This window comes from Sander lucioperca, chromosome 11 (assembly GCF_008315115.2).
Source record: "Sander lucioperca isolate FBNREF2018 chromosome 11, SLUC_FBN_1.2, whole genome shotgun sequence".
NCBI lineage: Eukaryota > Metazoa > Chordata > Actinopteri > Perciformes > Percidae > Sander > Sander lucioperca.
In genome coordinates, this window is record NC_050183.1 from 20,044,920 (window position 1) to 20,067,975 (window position 23,056).

General features: G+C 38.6%; 3 protein-coding genes across 3 annotated transcripts; 1 reads left to right on the top strand and 2 right to left on the bottom strand.

Annotated features, from left to right (window-relative positions):
• Positions 1 to 1,903: 1,903 nt before the first annotated feature.
• On the bottom strand, positions 1,904 to 3,614 carry LOC116039110 (vesicle transport protein USE1-like). The gene is made up of 4 exons (XM_031283885.2): positions 3,507 to 3,614; positions 2,557 to 2,572; positions 2,397 to 2,427; positions 1,904 to 2,138 (listed from the first exon to the last, which is right to left on the bottom strand). Exons 1-4 carry the CDS (start codon positions 3,582 to 3,584, stop codon positions 1,904 to 1,906), a joined length of 360 nt encoding a protein of 119 aa, XP_031139745.1. The 5' UTR covers positions 3,585 to 3,614.
• A 1,406-nt stretch (positions 3,615 to 5,020) lies between these two features.
• On the bottom strand, positions 5,021 to 11,023 carry tm4sf4 (transmembrane 4 L six family member 4). The gene is made up of 5 exons (XM_031283994.2): positions 10,409 to 11,023; positions 9,507 to 9,596; positions 7,715 to 7,863; positions 6,464 to 6,644; positions 5,021 to 6,044 (listed from the first exon to the last, which is right to left on the bottom strand). Exons 1-5 carry the CDS (start codon positions 10,577 to 10,579, stop codon positions 6,030 to 6,032), a joined length of 606 nt encoding a protein of 201 aa, XP_031139854.1. The 5' UTR covers positions 10,580 to 11,023; the 3' UTR covers positions 5,021 to 6,029.
• Positions 11,024 to 13,258: 2,235 nt separating this feature from the next.
• On the top strand, positions 13,259 to 22,177 carry LOC116039160 (glutathione hydrolase-like YwrD proenzyme). The gene is made up of 12 exons (XM_031283959.2): positions 13,259 to 13,463; positions 13,727 to 13,880; positions 13,958 to 14,111; positions 14,866 to 15,072; positions 16,532 to 16,684; positions 16,760 to 16,847; positions 17,693 to 17,864; positions 18,685 to 18,841; positions 18,934 to 19,116; positions 19,472 to 19,556; positions 19,767 to 19,862; positions 21,746 to 22,177. The coding sequence occupies exons 1-12, from the start codon at positions 13,364 to 13,366 to the stop codon at positions 21,889 to 21,891; spliced, it is 1,695 nt and encodes a 564-aa protein (XP_031139819.1). The 5' UTR covers positions 13,259 to 13,363; the 3' UTR covers positions 21,892 to 22,177.
• The last annotated feature ends 879 nt before the right edge of the window (positions 22,178 to 23,056 follow it).

Here is a 23,056-nt window from a genome sequence, read left to right on the forward strand (position 1 = left end):
TAATATGTAAATAAGATAGCAAATATGTGTATATTGTATTGAGGTTTTTATCCATATTGGCAAAAATTCAACATTGCTTGGTTAATGTTGAAGTCTGACATAGAGCTGGGCAATAAACCAAAAATACAATACACTTAACGAGTAATCGACAGACACTAATTTTGCTCTTTTTGAAATGTTAGGTAAACATTTTTTTAAATCTTTCTCTTTAATAAAAACTACAACACCCATCCACCATCCAGCCACAAGCCTCGAAGCATAGTGCTTATAAAGTCCTGCCCCTCCTTCACAATATCATATTATTACATAAAAAACAAATAGATATGCACATACAGCATACACAATTTTAAATCATACAATAATCCAATAACTTAAACAACATACAACTATACACTGTGTATAGAATTCCCACATATATATTCAGGTTACCTTTCTGTGTTGGTCAAGCATTGTTTTTCTGAATCTATTTTTGAACTGTACATATATATATATATATATATATATATATATGTATATATATATATATATATATATATATATATATGTATGTATGTATATATATGTATGTATATATATATATATATATATATATATGTATATATATATATATATATATATATATATATATATATGTATGTATATATATATATATATATACATATATATGTATGTATGTATATATATGTATGTATATATATATATATATATATATATATATATATATATATATATATATATATATATATATGTATGTATATATATGTATGTATATATATATATATATATATATATGTATATATATATATATATATATATGTATATATATATATATATAATAGTATGGTTCTGTTTGATCTCATTGTAGACCATTCTACAAGGTCAAGGACTCCACTAAACTGAAATACACATGCTTTTAAGAGTAGTTCAAACAAGAGGTTGTTTGAACATGTACCTCTTAGAAGATATCCCCCGTCTCTATCGTTAAACACTGTTTGTGTGTTATATGGTAAATCATTTTGTTTAACTCTAAACATATATTGTGCAGTTTTAAATTTAATAATGTCCATAAATAAAAAAAATGGTGAATTCAAAAACAGATGATTAGTGTGCTCGTGATAGCCCGTGTGATTTATTATCCTGATTGCTCTTTTTTGCAATGTGCAAATATTTTGTAAGGTGCTCTTGTAGGGGTTTCCCCAAACTTCCACCCAATATAACAGATATGGTCAAATGAGCATGCAGTACAAAGCATGTAGTGTTTTCTGGTTGTAGGTACATCTGGTTTTGCTCAATATACCGATACTCTTGGCCATCTTCATGCACAGATATTTGATGTGGGGCTTCCAGCACAGCTTGTGTTCAAGTACAACACCCAGACTTATAGACAAACTTATTTTCATAGACTCTTTCAATTATTTTGTTATCAATTACTATTTTAACATCTGTATGTATTGTGTGATTTCCAAATAACATGAATTTAGTTTTGTTCAAGTTTTAAAAAGGTGCTGTAAGTAGGATTGCGAAGATCCAGGACTTAGCCAAAAAATTTGAACATCGACAACTTCTCAGTCCCTCCCCCCCTATCCGCTAAAGCCCAAAACGGTCTCCTAAGCCCCTCCCCCCACAAGCGAGAATGAATGCGTATGCATGAGCGGTGATTGACACACAGTTAGATGATTGGAGCATCTGAACAGGAAGCTGTGGATTTTTGCAAATTGCACTACAGGCTGTAGGTGGTGCCAGAGGAGATTTTTTTTTTTTTTATTACCTGCTTCATGTAGTTCTGACAGAAAGTTAGTTTTATAAATCTTACCTACTCCACCTTTAAAGACAAACTATTTGAATCAAGCTTTTTTTTTATTTTTTTAATCATCTTCATATAAGTGATTTTTTTTTTCCACCGTCAAGTTATTTTAGTAACCCTAATGTTGTCAATACAGCGTGATGAATACTGCGATAGTGTCTGTGCAGTTACCTGGTTGTCCTGTTTGATGATGTTCTGTGCTGCCAGAGTGTTGTTCTTCAAGTTGCGGGCCAGGTGAAGCATGTCCTCAGCAAGTTTCTCCTGCAGGTTGTGGTGGTGCTGCAGGACGGCCTCCAGCTCTGCAGCAGACTGACGCTCATCCAGAGGAAGACCTCTGCACAAGGTGGGACAGCCTGGTTAACATTTTGATTTTGGGCACAGTTACAACAAAAAATGATACAAGTTCCTAGTTTGCTATCGTTTGAAAAGCAGTTGGCAGTGAGGAGGAATTTATGATTTAACAGAGCTTGGAACGAGCCTGAACTTTACAGCAGCAATCACGGTTTGTTACAGCCCTATATGTATCTCAATAAATAAATAAATACAGTATACATTAGTTCTTTGAGACAAGAAATAATATGTGCAGCTTTACCTTCTGTTTCGCAAGTCGGTTTCTGACATGCCTATAGAGAGGAAAGGAGAACTTCATCATATCACTCTCAATCAGAAGATTAGCCTGTTTAAATATCAAGTATCATTTTTCAGTCAAGACACTGAATTTAAGATGCCTTTGTATTAAAACTATTTCTTACCTTTGCCTGATACCCCCTGTAAGGACAGGACACAAAAGAAGGACATGTGTGAATTGGACAGAACGGGGCCTTAATTATTTATTCTTTAAATCTAGTTTTTCTACCAAACATTATAAGTATTTCATTTGGAATGCCAAACTCTACAATGCAGTGCAGCCTAGGGGCTAAACTGTCCAACTTTGAAATGGTAAACAAATTGTAAATGGACTACTATCTGGAGGTGGAGTCAATTCAATTGTATTTATAGTATCAAATCATAACAAGCGTTATCTCAAGTTACTTTACAGATAGAGTAGGTCTAGACCACACTCTATAACATACAAGAAGGACCCAACAATTCTAGTAAATCCCCCAAGAGCAAGTGTGGTATCTGACTATTTACCATTGTGATCTAAGTTTTTGGTATAAGGAGGATGCATGAACTTTACTCTACATTTACTGAGAACATCTGGAAATTGTTAACATGAGTAGAGGTCCCCCCAAGACAGAAGAGACCTTTTTTGGAGTTGTGCCAGATAACAGGCATTGATTGGCTAGTTACCTGATCCAATCATATACTTACAAAATTACGTCCTATGTTGATACAATGCATTGAGATATAAGTTTTGTCCACACAAAGAAAAGGCAGAGCGACAAATTTTGAAGATTGGGTCGGTCGTCTCTCCAGATATCCATGGGTCTGTAAATTGATGCTGAAAACTCTGATGTAATAAATCTTTTTATACCAAGAGCAGTGTCTACGAAGTTCCTTCTCCATACAACGGCAACACAGTGCTGCAACTAAAATATACCACACAAGCATTTAGTGCGACAGTGGCGAGGAAAGTAGTGAGCAAAACAATGCAGATGTCATCCATCAGCTTTTATTTCTACAGCATTTAAATCTCAGTAGTGAACCTTATATCTTGACCACTCTGCATTTTAGCTCAACCGTGTACATCTCATCCTACCGTGCCAAGCAGCTCGTCCCTCATCTCTCCTGTACACCGGGCCTTCGTCTGCATGTGGACAGTTTTAGAGACAGGCATCCTCTCATTGGGGTCACACCGTTGGTACGCGGTTTATTTCCTTCCGTGTTTGCCAAGAGGCGTCCTAATCTAATGGTTCCACTTGAATACAGTGAGTCTAAATAGAAGCAAGCTAGCCTGTATATATTTATTAATAATTTGACAAAAATAAACTTGCTACAAAAACAGATGTCTTTCTCATTTGTTTCAAACTGTCCGCCAGAGACGGTTATAGATAATCTTTGACTGATTAACGAGCATCATTCAGTTTGTCCGTCCCAAAGCAGATTAATCTCATCTTTAGCAACGAGGAGTCAGTTGAAAAGTTTGTCGTCTAGAAAAATAAAATACTTTTCCAGTAAGGCATTTACTCAAGTACTTTAGGCCTACTTAAGTACAATTTTGAGGTACTACGACACTCTGCACTACAATACTGCACTACAGTTCAGCAGGAAATGTTTTAAGCCTATTTAGGCTACATTTATTTGACACATAGAAGTTGCAGATTAACATTTTACATACAAATATATTTGAGCAGTTGTTATATATTACTATGTACATGATTGAGGTATTTATTATATAACATTACCATGTAGTATTTTAGCAGGTTCAAGTAGAGCTAATTGTTTAATCGGTAACAATTTTAATTTATTTATAGTATCAAATTATAACAAGAGTTATCTCAATACTAGTAAGAGTTATTGATATATAGTTATAGCAATGCATCATATTTTATCTATAAGGTGAACAGATGCTTTGTGTGCAAAATATTGATCTGCAAAGTAACCAGAATCTACAGTTGTTAAAGTGAAGCATAAATTACATTATCCTCTGAAATTGTCTCTAATTATAAGTCTTTTCTATGCGTAAAAGAAACCAGCAACAGAACAGGCATCAGACACTAACTAGTCTAACTGAATGTAGTGTTCAGGCCTTCTCCTTCATCTCATCACACTCATCTTACAACATAGAGACAAACACATTTACAATTTACTACAAATTTAGGCTACAGTAAATTTCACCTTAGTTTCTTTGCATTATACAGACTATTCCACATAATATTGTCATATAGGTTCATATATTACTGTCAATTTTCCCTTTGAATAAGCAATAAGGACCAAAGAAGTCTGTGTGTTTTCTGGCAGTTGGTGTACTTGGAGTGCGGAAGCACCATTGATGGGCTGTCCCAACACGATAACATGCTGTCAAGATGGCTGTCATCACCTGAGACGGTCTGGATAACTGGGAGCTCCAGTAAGAAATTTTTCACTTTGTTATACAAAATATGTCAAAAGATGTAGAGGAGGTGAAAGTGGCTCCATGTTAGGCCAAGTCTTCAATTAACAGCCAATTTATTTTTTATGCTGTATCATAATACTGGCAGAGGTTAATTAAAAATAACAGATTATGTTGTAAACCCATACACAGCATGAATTCAGATCAGTCATTCACAAATGTACAGAAAGATGTACTTTAATAACACATCACACAAGTTAGTGCCTCGTCATAAAAAGGCCGACATATGTAAGTCTGTACAAAAGAGCAGTGAAAAAAGCCTAATGACAGTTACATCCATGCCTACAGTGAGTAATATTTTCCCGTGGCACACACTGATACAAGAAAACACCTCCATAACACATTTGTCATGATCATAGATAGATAGATAGATAGATATACTTTATTCATCCCAAGGGAAATTTTAGACAACTGTACTAAAGTCCGTTGGAACAACATTTTGAAATAAAAGTATTCTGTTGGAGTACTTTTGATTCTAAGAGCAACATTCATCATAACGGGGTGTCCATGTAAACACACTCATTGAGGAGTACATGATGTTAGATTTTATTGATGGTGTTGATACCATAGACTGTAAACATAATTATATATAGTTTATAGTTATATATATACATATGTAGGTCCACCTCTATGACCTTTTAACCCCCATCAAACTCATGCTTACTACACCAAATACCCAACAGGGGGCAGTCATGTAACAGAAATATATTATCTCAAGAGAGAAACTCTTAAGAATTATTTTTCTAACAGGTTGCTGCCTTGTTTAAAGTAGATAAGAAAAAAACAACAGTATTTTAAGCAATACTATGACCCTATCCTGTGTCATGGTCCCATCTGCTTTTCATACATATACAAAAATAGGATCTTTATTCACTGATTTGTGTATAGCAGGATTAAAATTGTTAACTACAGTACAGTGATTAGTGCTCACAATCATGAGAAGATGGAGTCATTAGTGTTTGCTAGAGAGTAAATGGGAAACCCTTTAAATTAGAGCTCTGTCATTTCAACAGTGTTGTCCGATAGTACGCACAATGTAATCAATGAGCTCTTATGCAAAAATGTACAGCTATGGTATAAAGCAAGAAACCACTGTCATCCTCTAAAAACAGAAACCATACAGGAAACAGCTGCCTGGAGACTCTCACAGCTGTAGGACGTGCTCAAACTTCAGGCTCCATCACTCTGAAAGACAAACATGATCAACATTTTCATGGTTTACTCTAAAAATGTAATTCATCTCTGTCAAGCTGTAACCAGTTAAATAATTCACTTTCATTCACCAGCCAAGTATCAAATCTGGTATTATATGGGCAATATACAGTTTATTAATTATATTATTAGAAAGTATCTGGGTAAGAATATATATATATATATTTTTTTTACTTCCTGTGAGATCCTCACTAGTATTCTTCTTTTCCTTCATTTAACCAAGTAAATGGTTCATTGAGATCAAAATCTTTCAGTCTGACAAAGAAGCTACTGAAAAAGTGTTACAACAATGCAAATTCTATTATAACCTATAAACTGTCTATTATCCCTTCAAATTTATCCAATTCTTCTCACAAATAGTCTTAACTGAACTCATCTCATTTCATACTGACCCCTCCACAGCAGTCCCCACACAGACATCCCAGCAGGCCGTTAACCACCTGCACAGCACACAGTGCCATCTGGATTATACCAATGACCAGCAGCACAGAGAACAGAGAGAGATGCCAGGACACCACGCCAGCCGGCTCTAAGCATACCGTTGACCAGGCAGTTTTGTTGGACAAGTAGTCACTGGAGAGGGAGGGTGAAGAAGAAGAGACAGCAGGTTTTTAAAGATTATTTTTTGGGGGCTTTTTTTCCCTTTATTTCAGAGTGACAGTGGATAGACAGGAAAGGTGGGAGAGATGGGGGATGACACGCAGCAAAGGGCCGCAGGTCGAATTCGAACACGGGCCGCTGCAAAGGACTCAGCCTACATGAGGGGCACGCTCTTACTGGGTGAGCTAGAGGTCACGCCAGAGACAGCAGGTTTCAAAAGAAATCTGTAGACACTTTAAACCGGTGAAAAGCAGGTTCATTAGTGAGTGATCTCAGTGGATTACAGTCACTTTAATAGTCTGGTGGTACAAGCTACCGTGCAGTGAACTGCAGCAGATGTAGCACCAATAAAAACAGACTAGAATGTCGTTAAGGGATGTTAAAATGTTCCATTTTAAGGTTTGGTTTACATAAATTACAAATAAAATCAATCTATCAGATTATTGCCTCTGCCTGGACAACAGAAGTGAATGGCGTTTGTTTTGCCAAAGTTAGTATGATTATTTATAATCTTGGAAATATTAGTTTGTAAAATACTCTTGACTAGACTCAAGGTCTATTTACAAATGGATTTTTATGAGTGTTTTTGTGTTTGTTCTACTGTGTTGTAAGACATCACATGCATCACATGGTGAAATGGTAATCACCTTGGACGAAAGACTGGAAGCAGTCTGACACCAGACCAAAACTGGAACTGACCCTTTAAATGTGTTCATCATTGGATGGTTACATGCTATTCTCATTCTTTTCCTTTTATATCCACAACCAATATGTTAAACGAATAGTTTGAGACCTTATGTGTTTTTTTTTTTTTGCGGAGACATTCCTTTAACAAAAATTATTCCAAATTATAAAAAGTAAAAATCACATTTTTAACATCAACTGATAAATTTCCAAGCAACTAAAAATCACATTTCTAACATAAACTGATACATTTCCAAGCAACTGAAAGAAACTGCGTGCCCATCTTTACACTTGCAGTTGTGCACGTAATTTTGAATAAGAGGTAAGTGTTTTATACTTAATAGGGCTGTTTGTCTCACCCATCTGAAAAGGGAGTGTTCCACTGCTTGTCTGTGCCATTAATGCTAACCACACACTTAGGTCCGTGGTTTATGGCTACAGCAGAAACAATAACTGAGTAACCAGCCCCTACAACACCCACAGCTGCAAACAGTATGGAACTCAGCATCTAGAGAGAGAGAGAGAGAGAGAGAGAGAGAGAGAGAGAGAGAGAGAGGGATAAGTTAACATATTGGGAATCAATACCTTTAACTATCTCGCTTTTAACTTCTGTGACTACTGTACAATGAAGTTATTCTCTCAGTGTGCAGAGAACAAACTAAGTATATGTGTATCTGTGTGTGTGTGTGTGTGTGTGTGTGTGTGTGTGGTAATCTTACAGACTTGTGTTTGCTGATTCTTTCATCTCACACACATACACATTCCTAAAGTATCGACCACTATGTGTGTCTGTACCAGAACGATACCAGCTCTGTGTGATAAAGTCATGCGAAACTTCTTGTTATTGTACGGGGATCAAAATCTCATCAATTTTGTGTGTGAATGTGTGTGTGGCGTTTTACTTGGCAATTGTTGCTGTGTAAATCATGAAGGGTGTGTACATAGTGCCATTGTGTTTGTTTTACAACTGATAATGCAGGTAACAGTTCAACATACTGTAGTAGATCCACTGGTAGAAGTGATGAACATAAAAACAAGCAACACCCTGCAAGCCTTAATGCTTGATTCTCTCTTATTTGTTTATTTATTAATCTTTGGCCACTCATGAGGCTTATAATTTTTTGTACCTATTTCTTACCAAAAAAAGTAATAAAAGGGACTATAATAGAATATAAAAGTTGTGTTGCGGTGAAAAGTTGTCTTCTTTCTGAAGAAGTTACTACCGGTAATTTAGGTCCTCTTGTGGCGAACACAGCTCAAGATATTATTACCTAATAGAAAGACATTAATGTGGAGCAAATGCAAACAAATCTATACTGATCATACACAAAAACACAATAATAGAAAAGCTAAATAAGCCATAACAACATAATGTTGTGCTTACCTTTTTGTGCTGTAAATGGTATTTCATAATCCGATCCATCACATTTTCAGTATTTCTTTTTAGAATTAAAAATGAACACCAATTATTTGCAAGTTTTTGCAATTCACATTATATTCTAGGTTGCAAATATCCAATACCACTCTGACACAAGGAGTAGGACAAACATGGCAGTCTTTTCACTCCAATTCAAGCTGTTTAAGCAACACATTTGGGAAAAAAAATGCTTGTTCTTGTTCCTGCTGCATGGGTCGTTCTCTTTCTGACTGCCTGTATGCATGAATGGCCGTTTTAATGGATCGCTTTTGTAGGATACAGAAAAATTACTTTCTAGGTCCTTGGGTGTAGCGTGATTTGCACTTTCAAGTGTGGCCACTACACCAAAAATTGCCACAGAGCCTGATCTACATGAGCAGCAGGCCAGTTTAATAGACCTTCACCGAGAACATTTTGATATTTCACAGTGGGAAAAGCACAGGTGTAAATAATAAAATGAATGATGGCTGAATTCCATTGAGCTGCTTCAGTTTTAGTGTCCTGGTATTGTGCATACAACAATCCCAGCTGATTGTTGCTTAAATTTATGATGTTGGTTTACTTTCTAGTGTTTTATTGAGCCTATATAACCTATATATAGATACTTGGGCATGTAAATACTACTTCTAATCTTTCTGTTCCGTGGGCCTAATTTGAATCTGCGCCCAGCTTCACACAGCTGTGAATAATTATTTCATTATGGTGAGAATTTAAACAGTGGAACATCTCATCACCGCAAATCTCCGCCCACAGCTTTCGTTGCCACAGCAACCACAGCAGTCATTGTTCTTCAGACCCAGGAAGACCAGAGCCGGGAAGATCATCTGTCGCCCAAACACATCCCAAGTTCACACACACACACACACACACACACACACACACACACACACACACACACACACACACACACACACACACACACACACACACACACACACACACATCTATAAAACAGATCATGGATCATTGAAAGATGCTAAAATCACATACATCATTCTACACATGGCTTTAAACGGATTCATAGATTCGTAAAATTTTCCAGGCGAAGGAAAAATGTACGTCTTAAAACTGAAACAATTAGTTGATTAATGGATCTATTAATTAATTTCTTTGTTTAAGACAACATTTTAAACATTCCTCAATTCCAGCTTCTTAAATGGGAGGATTGTCTTTGTTTCTTTAGCAATAGGCCTAGGCTATATATAGCAAACTGAATATCTAGGTTCTGCTGATCAGATAGAACAAGCAATCTGAAGACATGCACCTTTGGATCTGGAATAACAGGCATTTTAAACTTCGCTATTTGTCTGACTGATTTTATAGAATAAACAATGAACTAATTAATTGAGGAAATAATTGGCAGATCGATCTATAATGAAAATAACTGTTGAATTAATGAATTTTTGGTTTGTTATTCATAAACTACTGTGTTCATGACTCCACACAGACACACGGATATCATCATGATGACAAAATGCCCCATGTATCGTACTTAAGTAGCAACATATTAAATTTGAAAAACATCTGAAGAATGCAGAAATGTGTCTTCAGTGATGATAAAAGCAGCCGATATCACACAGTGAGCATCCTTTATTTTACCAGCTATTACTGAGTGTTGAAATTTTAATGTACTCACCAGCACTCCAGATCCCAGAATGCCTCCAAAGTACCAGACTTGCTCTGTGATGTGTTGACTGTCGACAGATTTTCCACCGGGGAAGAAGAGCAGGATGTTACACAGCACACACACAATCGCCAGAGGCATCAGACTGATCCCCAGACACTTGGCAAAGCCACCTGAACACATTTTGACACTGGTGCTTCAACCTCCTCTACGAGTAACAACTCCTAAAAGTACCTCAAAACTCTACTTAGGTTGATCTTTCAACTGAATTATATTAAAACTGTCAAAGCAAGGATGTCTTGGTTTTAAAAATAGAGTGGAGGCTTAAATTTGGTCCAGTTTTTGTCTAATTCAAGTCAGGAGAATAATTGTTGCAGCACTCCACCTGTTGGCTTTTATGGCTGAATATTAGGCCTATATTTATCTCCAATTGCAGCCAACACCTCCTAACAGTTTCTTCAAAAAGCTCTGTCCACCTTTACTGAATCTTCTGAATGATCCTGTCTGCCTCACCTGTCCTGATCTTATTTGGTTGATGCTATATTTATGCTTTTATAGCCCAACCCACACTCTGCTACACTTTTATAGCAGCCAGCTATAATATGGCAGGCACACAATATGGGATTATACCTGTGTGCGCACACACACACACACACACACACACACACACACACACACACACACACACACACACACACACACACACCATGACACAAGGGTTAATGTTCTACCATGTGTTTTGTGTACATGGAGAGAGAAGGGGGAAGTGACAGACAGTTGGTCGATAGGGCAGAGCCCTCATGGCTGATCTGCACCTACCACTGGTTTAGTGAGTAACTAGAAGAGACCTCTGTTATAAATAATGTTTCAGAGAATGAAAACATGATTTTGAGCAATGCCTTTACCACAGTTGTAACTAGTTTGGCCAATCAAGGGGTTTCAACTGTATATCATCTAAACTTGAGTTAGATTGATTAAAAATAAAGACATCCATCGTAAAATCATTGATTTTAAAAGGTTTATAATCCTATTTGCTCTTTGTACTGTGAAAAACAAACACACCCAAATGAGTCATTAATCTGTGGACATTTTAGAAAGGGGCTTCGGATTGGCCTCTTGTTTCACCATCTCACGCAAAGAGGTCTCTATAATAAAAAAAAAACTCTTCTCACCGTCTCCCAGACTGCTCGATGTAGCATACTGCTGTCTGGCAGGATACCTTGTATAACAGCTTATAATGTTTTGTTCTGCCCCTGTTCTGTAGAAATCATCAGAAATCTAATTTCACATTTTTATTTATTTATTTTTTTTTCTTTTATAGATTGGAGTGACATCCTTGAATTTCTTACATCCCAAATGTAGATTGTCTTGCTCTCAGATCTTGGATTTTAGTTTAAGGGAGAAGCATTTTATCCAAATGCATCAATGTTTGTGGTTATGTCTATTTGACTGTTTTATGGCCTCATGCATATCAGTGTTATAGGAACAGTTGTTCATAGTGTTAAACAGGCAAAACAAATGTCATCGAGAGTAATGTCCAAAACTGCACCCACGCAACTTCTCAGATTCAGATTTAGATTCAGATTCAGATAACTTTATTCAGATAACTTTATTAGTAGAATTCAGTTTTACAGCCAACCCATCCATTAAGGGTTAAACTTAAAAAGTGCATTAAAAAGTGCATTAGTCCGCAATGTATATAATGTAATGTTATAAAAATAATAAATTAAAATAAACAATAAATAGTACTGCAGCAGTCATACATCCCCCTGTATACAGATGCTTCTCTCTCTCCCGTAACATCCACACATTTACACATGACCCAATCATTACACCCACCCACACACACCCAGACATAGTTTTCCGTATTGGCACATAGTACCGCCACCGATTGTGTCCTTCAAGATCTTTTCAAAGCACTTCATTACCAGGGAAGTTAGTACAATTGGTCTGAATTCATTGAGGTCTTTAGGAGATTTTGTTTTGGAGATGGGTATTAGTGTTGATGTTTTCCATAAGTCAGGTATATCCCCACTGTCAGCACATTTTTGAAAGATAACTGTAAAAGCCTCACTAAGCTGTTCCGTGCGCCCATAGCCTTTCCTATTTTTGTGTTTTAAGTAGTGTTGTGACTTTTGTCTGTTGTATTTCTATCCCTCTATGAGGCATTAACATCTCTCTCAATGTGACTATACTATCTGAGAAGGACCTTTCAAACCTGCAGAAGAATTGATTAAAAGCTCCGTCGTCTATACCATTCGATTTTATTGGTTGCCCTGTTCTGCATACAGGCTAGTTAATGGCTGCCATAGTTTTGATACCTTGCCAGGCTGCTTTTAGTTCCCCACTATTATATTAGTTTTCAATTTTATTCTTATAGCCTACTGGATTTTTGCTTTCCTTATTTCTTACTTCTAGAAGGGACCCGCCCTTCAACAGCATTCACACCCTAGTAATGGCTAGGCGTCCATAGGCCTACGCAAGGTAACGGAACCCGATTTGTTCAGATCCTATCATAGACTGTATGGGTCCTGTCCCCTGACCAGTCTGGGCTATCCTAAACTTAACCAAAGATCAATGCCTAACCCCAACCAATCGGGCTGCTTCGTCAGGCGGGACTTGCCTAGAAGTTGCGTGGGATCAAAAACCGTCTCTGATGGGATCCATATTAACGTGTTTCTGGTGGGTCCCCCACATGACAACCTCTAACTATCTCATTCCATCATAAAATGGGAATATCAACCTAGAATAAAAACAACAGGCTGCGGGACTGACATTATTATTTAAGTTTTCAATTTGCCAACTGTATATACTTCAACATAATTCCTGCTGAAGCCTCAGCATCCATCGATGTAATCTGTCATTCGTTTCTCTGCTGGCCAACCTCAATCGATACCGGAGTAACTGATCGGTTTCATTTTTGCCTTGTTGTTGTTGTTGTTGTTGCCAACTAGTCGCTAAAGCGCAATGGAGACCGACTTGCCTTTCTCATCTCGTCGATCACCTGTGGTGTGTTTACACGGCTGCGTGGCGTCCAGCCAGCCGCTAGCTTCCAGTATAGGAGTCGGTGAGTGGGAAAAAGTTGCCATAGAGATCTAAAACGTAGGCAGACATTGGGGGACACTTGAGCGGAGTGTCTCAGAGTTGGATAACGTTACCTCGAAAACCTTAAAAATATAACTACAACTGTTTGCAAATAGAACTAGGGGATAGTGAGAATGATGTTTGGTTAGTAATATGCTGTGGATGACCAAATATGTAGCAAATTCACCTAACATACTCAGGGTCTAGGGTTACATCAATCCCATATGGATATGTGTTTGTGTCCAGACATCCTGAAGCGTGGTGGTAATGCAGCAGATGCTGCGGTTGCCATTGCAGCAGCGCTCTCGGTAACAGAGCCGTTCAGCACCGGTCCAGGCGGAGACGCCTTCTGCATGTTCTACAACGGGAAAACTGGAGAGATCAGAGGGATTAACGGCAGGTGGATATTCTTCTTTCGCTACTGTTGTTATCTTCATAAAATAGAATGATTAACTGTGCCTCTCTCTGTGTCCTCAGTGGCCGTTCGCCCAAAGCTCAGACCCTGGACTTCCTGGAAGGACTTGGTTACACTGCGGAGACCCCCCCTTCACCTTCCGATGCCTTGAACGTCACAGTACCAGGGGCCCCTGCATGCTGGTGCGACACCCTACAGCTGTTTGGTAGTCACAAGGTTTGACTTTGTGTGTGTGTGTGTGTGTGTGTATCTATCTGCGTAGAACTGTGTGTGCTGTTATAGGTTTTATGCAACACCCAGGTAGCCAAGAGCCAATGTAACATTATCATTTACATGACATAAACAACCGAAATGGCACACACCACTAACACACTTGGAATTAGGACTGTGTGTGTTTTAAACAGTGGTGTTGAAGTTGACAACCTATCATCGGGGTCTGTGGATAATCCTTTTTTGTTGTTGATCAAAACAGGAGTAATTTAGCCATCTTTGGTAGGGTTTCTACAGGTCCATGAAAATGTGAGGGGTTGGATTAGAGCTATGTTTCACAAATCAATGTCATCTTTAATCATTCAATTTAAAATACTTTCACTACACTACTGTCACAACAACTGAGCCTACATAACATGTGAATAAAGGAATGAGATACATGCAACAAGTTCACTAGTTTGTTTTGTGTTGTCAGAATGTGTCTTGGAAAATTATTAACTAAAGTAGAAGTGAATAGTCAATACTCAGGGAATTTTGGCACATCATAAAATCATAAAGTAACTGTAAAGTAGCCTCTCATTCGCATACATTTATAACAATTATTAGCCTTCGTGTTTTTCTGACTGGAAAAAAACCCTCAGAGGAAATTACAAACCAATGATATAGTGTCCACATATTTCTTCTTAAAAAAATGACTCACACACTCAGCGAGTTTTCCTGTGAGGTAATAAGTGTGTGTTTCCTCTTCCTGTTTCCTTAGCTCTCCTTGCAGGAGGTGCTGAGCGGGGCGGCACAGCTCGCAGAGGTGGGGTTTCCTGTTGCCGAGGTAACAGCTCACCACTGGGCAAAATTGGTGGCTGCTCTGAGAGATGCTGGGAAGGAACTAAGTGGAGACCTGCTGATTGATGGTCATGCGCCAAAATGTGGACAAGTATTCAGAAACCCTACCCTGGCCAAGACTCTGAAGGTAAATCCTTGAAACTAAAACGTACACAAAAACACACGAGTCACGTGATGGAGCACTGGGACATTTTTCTAAAATCGTGTTATTTAGATCACAAGGAAACAGAACAATGTGGAACCCGCAGGAGGAAACCACTGTGCTTGTTCCTCATCCTCTCAGAGGTTGTTTTCTTTTTTTACATCTTGACATAGTCTTCTACATGGGAAGACCTTGCATCAACCTTGGGGCATCGTGGGTAATTAACCCTGAACCCATTAGCGTGATGGACTCAATATGAGAGGAAAACAAGGAAGATGGAGGGAGTGAGGGAGGAATACAGGGGACGGTGTAGTAGGATTCCAATGATTCAAATAGAGAGGGAAGGGTGGAGAGGAGGGAGTGAAAGCAGGACAAGGAAGGGAAGGCACGGAGATGGATCAAAAGAGAGGAGGAGGGATGGAAAAAGAAGAAATGTGTGTATTAGGAGAGAAGTATAAATGAAGGTGGAGGTGGTAAAAAGAAAGAAATTATTTATAAAAATTTGAGCATAGACATGAAAAGTAAATGTATATCCATAATACAATTAAAGAAATAATTCAAATGTGTTGGTTTCCACAGTACTATGTGCATCACATGTCAAACTGAGGTCAGTCCGACTGTTTACCTGGCCATCAACAAGTTCTTCATATTTGAATGCACTTTCCTGATCTTAATTACAGTTTATTTACTGTTGACAAAATGTTGACGAGATGTCATGGACGGTTGGTCCGCCACTTGATGCAGACTGAAATATCTCAACAGCCACTGTGACTGGATGGATTGGCACGAAAACCCTTATGTGAATGTACGACCATGATTGTGTGTGGACAATGTAACATTTATAAAACCAAGCTCATTCTGTAGTTTCCTGTCAATGAGGCTTTACTAGAATGATGGCAGCCCCCATTTGTGTGTCACCATTAAATCATGTGCTGATGCTCCTCTGTGTAACTACATCAAACACTCAGTCTTTGGTAATTCAGTAACGCAGGAACACTGCCGAGTACGCCCATGATAACCCCCTACACACACACACACACACACACACACACACACACACACACACACACACACACACACACATATCCCGGAGACAGTAGAAACAATAGCAGTGACCTCAGCCTCATTGATGGATGGTTTCCATGGCATTATAGCGGTCATTCCTCAGCGATGACGGTGTGTGTTACGTTCTTGTGGAACAAACAAAATCACACATTCACACACACCATCCTATTCATTTGCTAACATTGATTGGACTTGTAGATACACACAATAGTGGACATTTCACCCGCATATTTTCAAACTCTAGACTCATGTGTGGCATTACATCATGCAAAACATCATATTTTGTATGTTTTTGTGTTTTGTACAGTGATTTAAAAAAAGAAATAAGCCCTCTTATATGATGATTGATTGAACAGTTGATTGATTGATGTATTGACAGGAACTGGGTGAGCGTGGCAAACCAGCTTTCTACCAGGGCAGAGTGGCTGAAGCCATCGTCGATATCATTAACCAAAATGGAGGAGTCATGACTCTGGATGACCTCAGCAGCCATGAAAGTGAGGTCTTCACCCCCATAAGCACAGACTACAAGGTGAGGTCAGCGCCTATTCTTGTCTGTATTTTGATAACATGTTCAGCAGAAGGAATGACTCCATTGTGTGTTCAGGGTGTGCGTCTATGGGAGCCTCCTCCGAACAGCCAGGGATTGGCTGCCCTGCTGCTGCTCAACATTCTGGAGAACTTCCCTCTCAGAGGTATTTACTGGCCTTATAATAAGATCAAATGTAGATATTGGTCTGGTAATGTGGATGAGTCACAATTTACTTAAAAAATAAAAAAATAGCATACTAACGTTATTAATCATATTAGTCTCGGTTTTATTGGCCTGGAATTCGATATTCTCCTCTTAAATCTCAGCTCCCATAACATTACACCGGAGGTTAATGGAATTATGTTTGTGTTGCTCAAAACATTGAAAAATGACACTTGGAAAAACTGCAGCAGTTTCTCTGCATAACCCATACAATTTACTTTAGTTTTCATAGGGACTATTTCTTTTGTAGAAAGTGGTTTCAGTGAAAACTGTTCACAGTCTGTGGATTATATAAAGCTGTTTAGATGCAGCTTCTTCTCTCACACTAGGGTACATTTGAACCCAAATGTACACTAGTGAAAACTGATCGCTGGGTAGAGCAGTCATAACCAGCACAGCAGTTAGAGCTTAGGATAGAAGACCTGGCGACCTGTCCATGGTGTACCTGGCCCCTTACTCAATGTCAGCTGGGAAAAGCTCCAGCCTCTGTGACCCTTTCTTGGATAAGTTATAGATGGTGGATGGTTGGATGCTTCTTGTAGCTTGCCACTTGATCTGTTGATGGGATAATTCCTACAATGTCACATATCTTTCGTGACAGCAAGTTAAAAAAGAAGAAGAAAAAATGGGGTTAACATGTTGATTTTGGAAATTATACTCGATTATGTCCACTTTGTATTTGTCTGAAGTTGCTGTCATCCTTTCATCTACTTTTTCACAGTCACCCAAAAAAATGAAATGTTTGTGGATCATAGAATTTGATTTGCACTAATCTGTTGTGTGTAGCTGCAGGCCACAACAGCTCTGACTACATCCATGTACTGGTGGAGGCTGTTCGCTTGGCACAAATAGACGCCCTGTGTTACCTGGGCGATCCAGACCATGTTACCATCCCTCTGGAAACCTTACTGGACAAGAGCTACAGTCACCAGCAAGCGCAGCACATCAGCATGGACAGGTGTGTGTGTGTCTGTGTGTGTAAGTGTGTGTGTGTGTGTGTGTGTGTGTGTGCGTGCGTGTGCGTGTGCGTGTGCGTGTGTGTGTGTGTGTGTGTGTGTGTCTGTGTCTGTTAGTACCACCGTGTACCAGTCATGCTCTGTTGACTTTAGATAGGACTGTTCCCCCCCGACCTTAACTTCCCTTCATGCCTCCGTCCCGCCTCCACTGCTCCATCTGCTGTGTGGCAGTGTGTGTATGTTTTGGCAACAGTATGTATTTACTGGTCAGAATGGTGAACTTTGAACTGTAGGCCTTAATCAGTTCTAAGACAAATAGACAAACAGACTATAAGTATAAAACAACATAATAATACTGTATCTTAACACATATTTTTGAAGCAAGGCTGGCCTATGGTTTATTAGTGGTATATGATGCTAGAGGCTGAAGTTTGGGCCTTGTAATACTACTTAGGACCTTTATTTTCCAATTAAATATATTTGATAAAAATATCATATTTATATTCCTTTTGAAAATAAATCAGCATGCAGTAGTTGCCACGTTTGCCTCATTATGTATCTTTCAGTGCATTTTAACATTAGGAATTTTAAAAAGTTAGTTTTTGCTGCACAAACATGTTTAGCAAAGACTTAAAGGTATATATCAATGTTTTGGGAAATACACTTATTTGCTTTTTTTTTTTGCTGAGAACTGGGTGGCAAGATTGATACCCTCCTAATGTGTGTATGCCAAAATATGTAGCTGGAGCCAGCAGATGAAAACCATAACAACTATAATGGCTTTATGTGTGTTTTTAATTGATGTGTGTTTTTTAACTTTAGGACCATGGAAGGAGTGGAGCCCGGCTTGACAGCAGGATGTGACACAGTCTATTTCTGTGTGATTGACAGTCAGGGCAATGCCTGTTCTTTTATCAACAGCATATATGCCGGCTTTGGAACTGGGCTGGTCCCTAAGGATTGTGGATTCTCACTTCAGGTCTGAGGGGTCAAAAAAAGGATATGAGTTTGTGTGCATGTGAGGTAGCGATGGATAGGTGTTTTCATGAAATCCCTTTTTCCCGGTCACAGAATCGTGGTGCCAACTTTTCTCTGCATCGTAACCACGTTAACTGTGTTGCTGGGGGGAAGCGGCCATATCACACCATAATACCTGCACTTCTCACTGACTCTGCAACCACATCACAAAAACCACGACTCCTCGCTGCACTGGGGGTGATGGGGGCTTTTATGCAACCTCAAGGACACGTCCAGGTATGATCAAGAATAGACTGAGTTGGAGCATAAAGTGCATAAAATTTGCTTTAAGATAACGTATAAAAATGTCCCTATCACTGTTTTTAATTAATTTTTATATCTATCTTGTTTGTGAACATTAACTTTTGATTTGTCTGTTTGTAAATAAGTTGTTATTGGTTATTTTATAGTCAGACCAGGTCAGGCATTGGAGAAATCGTAATGAGAAAAACACAAATTTTTGTGTGCACCAGGCTAGGGGGACTTCATTACATCGTCGACATGACTTGAATATGCCTTGCTTTAATTATGATTCAGACTTATAAGTTGAATGTGTTAATGAGTTAATAACTGATGTTGCTCTTGTGTTTAGGTGTTGTTAAACATGTTGGAGTTTGGGATGAATCCTCAACAAGCTCTGGATGCACCAAGAGTCTATGTACACTATGACCGCACAAGTATGCCCTTCCCCAAAACACACACACACACACACACACACACACACACACACACACACACACACACACACACACACACACACACACACACACACACACACAAACATCGTAAACTGTAACTTCATTTATATACAATTTTGTGAAAGTAGACAGTGTATGTGTCCTATGCTTAACAAAGTCATATTCTGATGAAATATTCTGTATGTCCAGCTGATCAGTGGTCGGTTAATCTGGAGGATGGGGTCCGCCAGGAGGTAGCCGAGGAGCTGAGAAGACGGGGCCACAAAGTCAGCTGGCCAATCACAGGTACCTTTATTTACACAACTACTGTTGGCAGTGGCTGCATGCAGGGGTTAAATTGGGATTTATTATGTCATGGGCCCTCCCTAGGGGGGTCCGGGGGTATGTTCCCCCCCGGGAAATTTTTTTGAAAAATAAATCATTAAATGGCACTTTCTGGAGAGTTTTGTGCAAAGAAATGGAGAAATTAAGTCTTACATGATATGTGCAAAACTGCAAGGTTAAGAGCCTATACTTTGCATTGTTGTAGTATCAACAGGTATTAGGGCATTTATCATTTACATTACTGTTAATCAGTCATCACTTGATTACACATTGTGTTACCTTGTTATGATATAAGAAGTGACCCATACAATGTGCCAAACATAATGTGCCACATGAGGAGTGCAGCATATGACAGTAGCAACAGCTGAGAAGATTTGGGTTTGTGGTGACCAGGTCCACCTCACACAAACTTCCTTCTCCCATTCTCTCTCTTTACTACTACTACAATACACACACACACACACACACACACACACACACACACACACACACACACAGACAGACGCGGCCCGCAGCTCGTGAGATTTTTTTTTTCAAGGCAGTAGAAGGTCTTCTCGAACTTTTGCGCGCTTCCACATCCCGTGCAACTAAGGATCTCCCAGGAACATTCATCAAATAATATAGCCTAAGCCTACCTAGATGCACATGCGCGAGCGGTGCGCGATGGTCGACTGACGACATTAAGCAGCTGAACAAGAATACGGCCGTGTTCTGATTGTTCTCATCTCAGCTCCGCCGAGACAAAATAGACATGCCATTTCAAAAATCTTTAATTTATTGTCAGAAATATCATGTTTTCAAAAGCATCACTTTCATCAAATTTCATGTGACATATTTCCAGTAGGCAACTGACTGCAAGCAGGCACATCCGGACACAAACGAGCAGGCTTATGTGCCGGGGCTGAGCCCCAGAGAGCCCCGGCCCAATTTAACCACTGGCTGCATGGTATTTTATACATGATAAGGATGCAAGCGTCCCCGAAAGTAGACCATTCTCCCATTCTCAGTTTTTTATTCGTCTCATTGATGAAGTATTTTATGATAAATAGGTGCTACATGTAGCCTACTCAAACATTAATGTGTTACATTAATTGTTATATTGGTGTCTATTAATGGCCATAAACAAGACCATGGCTGAAACAACTGGTAGTCTTATAACACTGGTATTAGACCATGCTTCCCATAAACCCTGTTGCTTCCTGATGCAAACAGGATCTTTTTATTTGTTCCTCTTCCCTACCCTGGCAACATTATGGGTGTGTTATCTGTTGCTCTCTGGCTTTTCTGAAAAGTGTGATCATGTTTTGTGTGATACTGCCATCAGCCTTTGTTTCATTCTGGAAGAACCAGCAGCCACTTCATGATTGGATCAGAGAGCAATCTCCATAGTGGTGAAGAAGCTCTTATCTGCCAATCCTCTTGGCCATTTTTTCCAGGGCAACATTTAGAACATAGAAATAGAAAAATACAACTTAAAATAAACCTGTTCTTCCTAACTGTCTTAGCTATTTGTATTGGCCTGTGTGTGGACTATTGACTAATGGTCTTCAGTGGGTTTAAGTTATGACACTCCATACACTCCAATTATTCATTCAGTAACAAAAGAAATCACATTTAAGAAACTAAACATCTAACTGTTCATCTCTGTGCTGCTCATCACTTGAGAAAAAAATCTGTTCTGTGTATCTTCCTTACAACCTATCTGCCACCTTCATCTCATGATCTTATGCTAATGAGACATGGGATATTTTGGTTTACAGTGCATAACAAATAAATATAATAAAGATGGGAGAGTTTGGGCTCACTGCATTTCTTTTCATTTATCTTTTCATTCAAACACACAGGCCACAAGAGGTCTCAGTTTGGGCGGGGACAGATCATCACAGTAGGGGATTGGTGGAGCCCATCTGTCAATCAAGCTGATTGTCCATGCAGGGTGCTGTGGGCGGGATCAGACCCCAGAGCGGATGGATGTGCTCAGGGATATTAAACATACCTGACCTCCTCTCCTCTTCCCTGCAGATGTTATAGTATTCTGATAAACTGATTACACAACTTTCTGAAAGCAAAATCCTTTATGTGTAGAGCAAAAGTACTATAAATATTTGGTGGTAACATAATTTACAGTAACCTTTTTCCTTTGGTTTCTTTAATTAGACGATTGTTTTTATGACAACAACTTAGGTTTATAACACAGTCATAGCACCGCATCATAGCATAGCACATAAGTGTCTTTATTCATCATATGTCCCTCCACATCCTCTTAAGTCCAAGTTACATGTATAAGTCTGTGCACTACAAATCAAAAAACAAATTTTTGTCTGACATTACATGACATACCAAAGATGCCCTTCTTCAACCCTGGTTGAGATAATTATCTGTTTCAATGTCTTTAATTAGTTGCTGCCGGTCTAGAAACAACAACAATATTATACACATAACCCTCTTTCCTCAATGGAATGATGATCAAATGATAGGCTATAGATATAATCTTTTCTCTGGGTGACTTTTTACAAAACAAATTCAGTTTAGATAATGTAATATAATGTGATTCAATTCAGTGTGATATCTTCTTTCAAGTTCCCTTTGCATCATTTTCTTGCACTTTAAACTAAAATATATTTACAGATTTAACAGTCTGCATTTCAAATGATGCTGAATCTATTCATGATTTTGTACATTTTTTAACAATGACAAATAAATGTCATTTATTTTCAAGTGATGCTTAGTTCTCTAGTTTGTTCCTGGGGTTTATAATCCTCCATAATCCCAACATATCTTCATTACAAATGTTCTAACAGGAGTAGTTAATACTGTTGGGAGTCCTTGGGGAATTATAATTCAGTTACAGTTTTTCGGATTCAGCACCTGCACAAGTTGGTCTGTCCAAAACTTTGGTCCAGAGAAAGATGGCTCAAAAAGGACTTGTATGTGTGGATATACTCCATGAGATATGGTCTGGTATCAAAATGTGCACAGAACATGTTTTATATATAAGAACAGTTTATAATGCAGATATCCATGAAATTAGCTAAGTCTGTTCCAACTCCCCAAGTGTGTCTGATGACTTAAACACTGCGTATGATGCATATCTTTTGCATTCCATGTTTCCATGCAGGCTTGATGAATTGGGTGTTTTGCCTTGTGTATGTGTA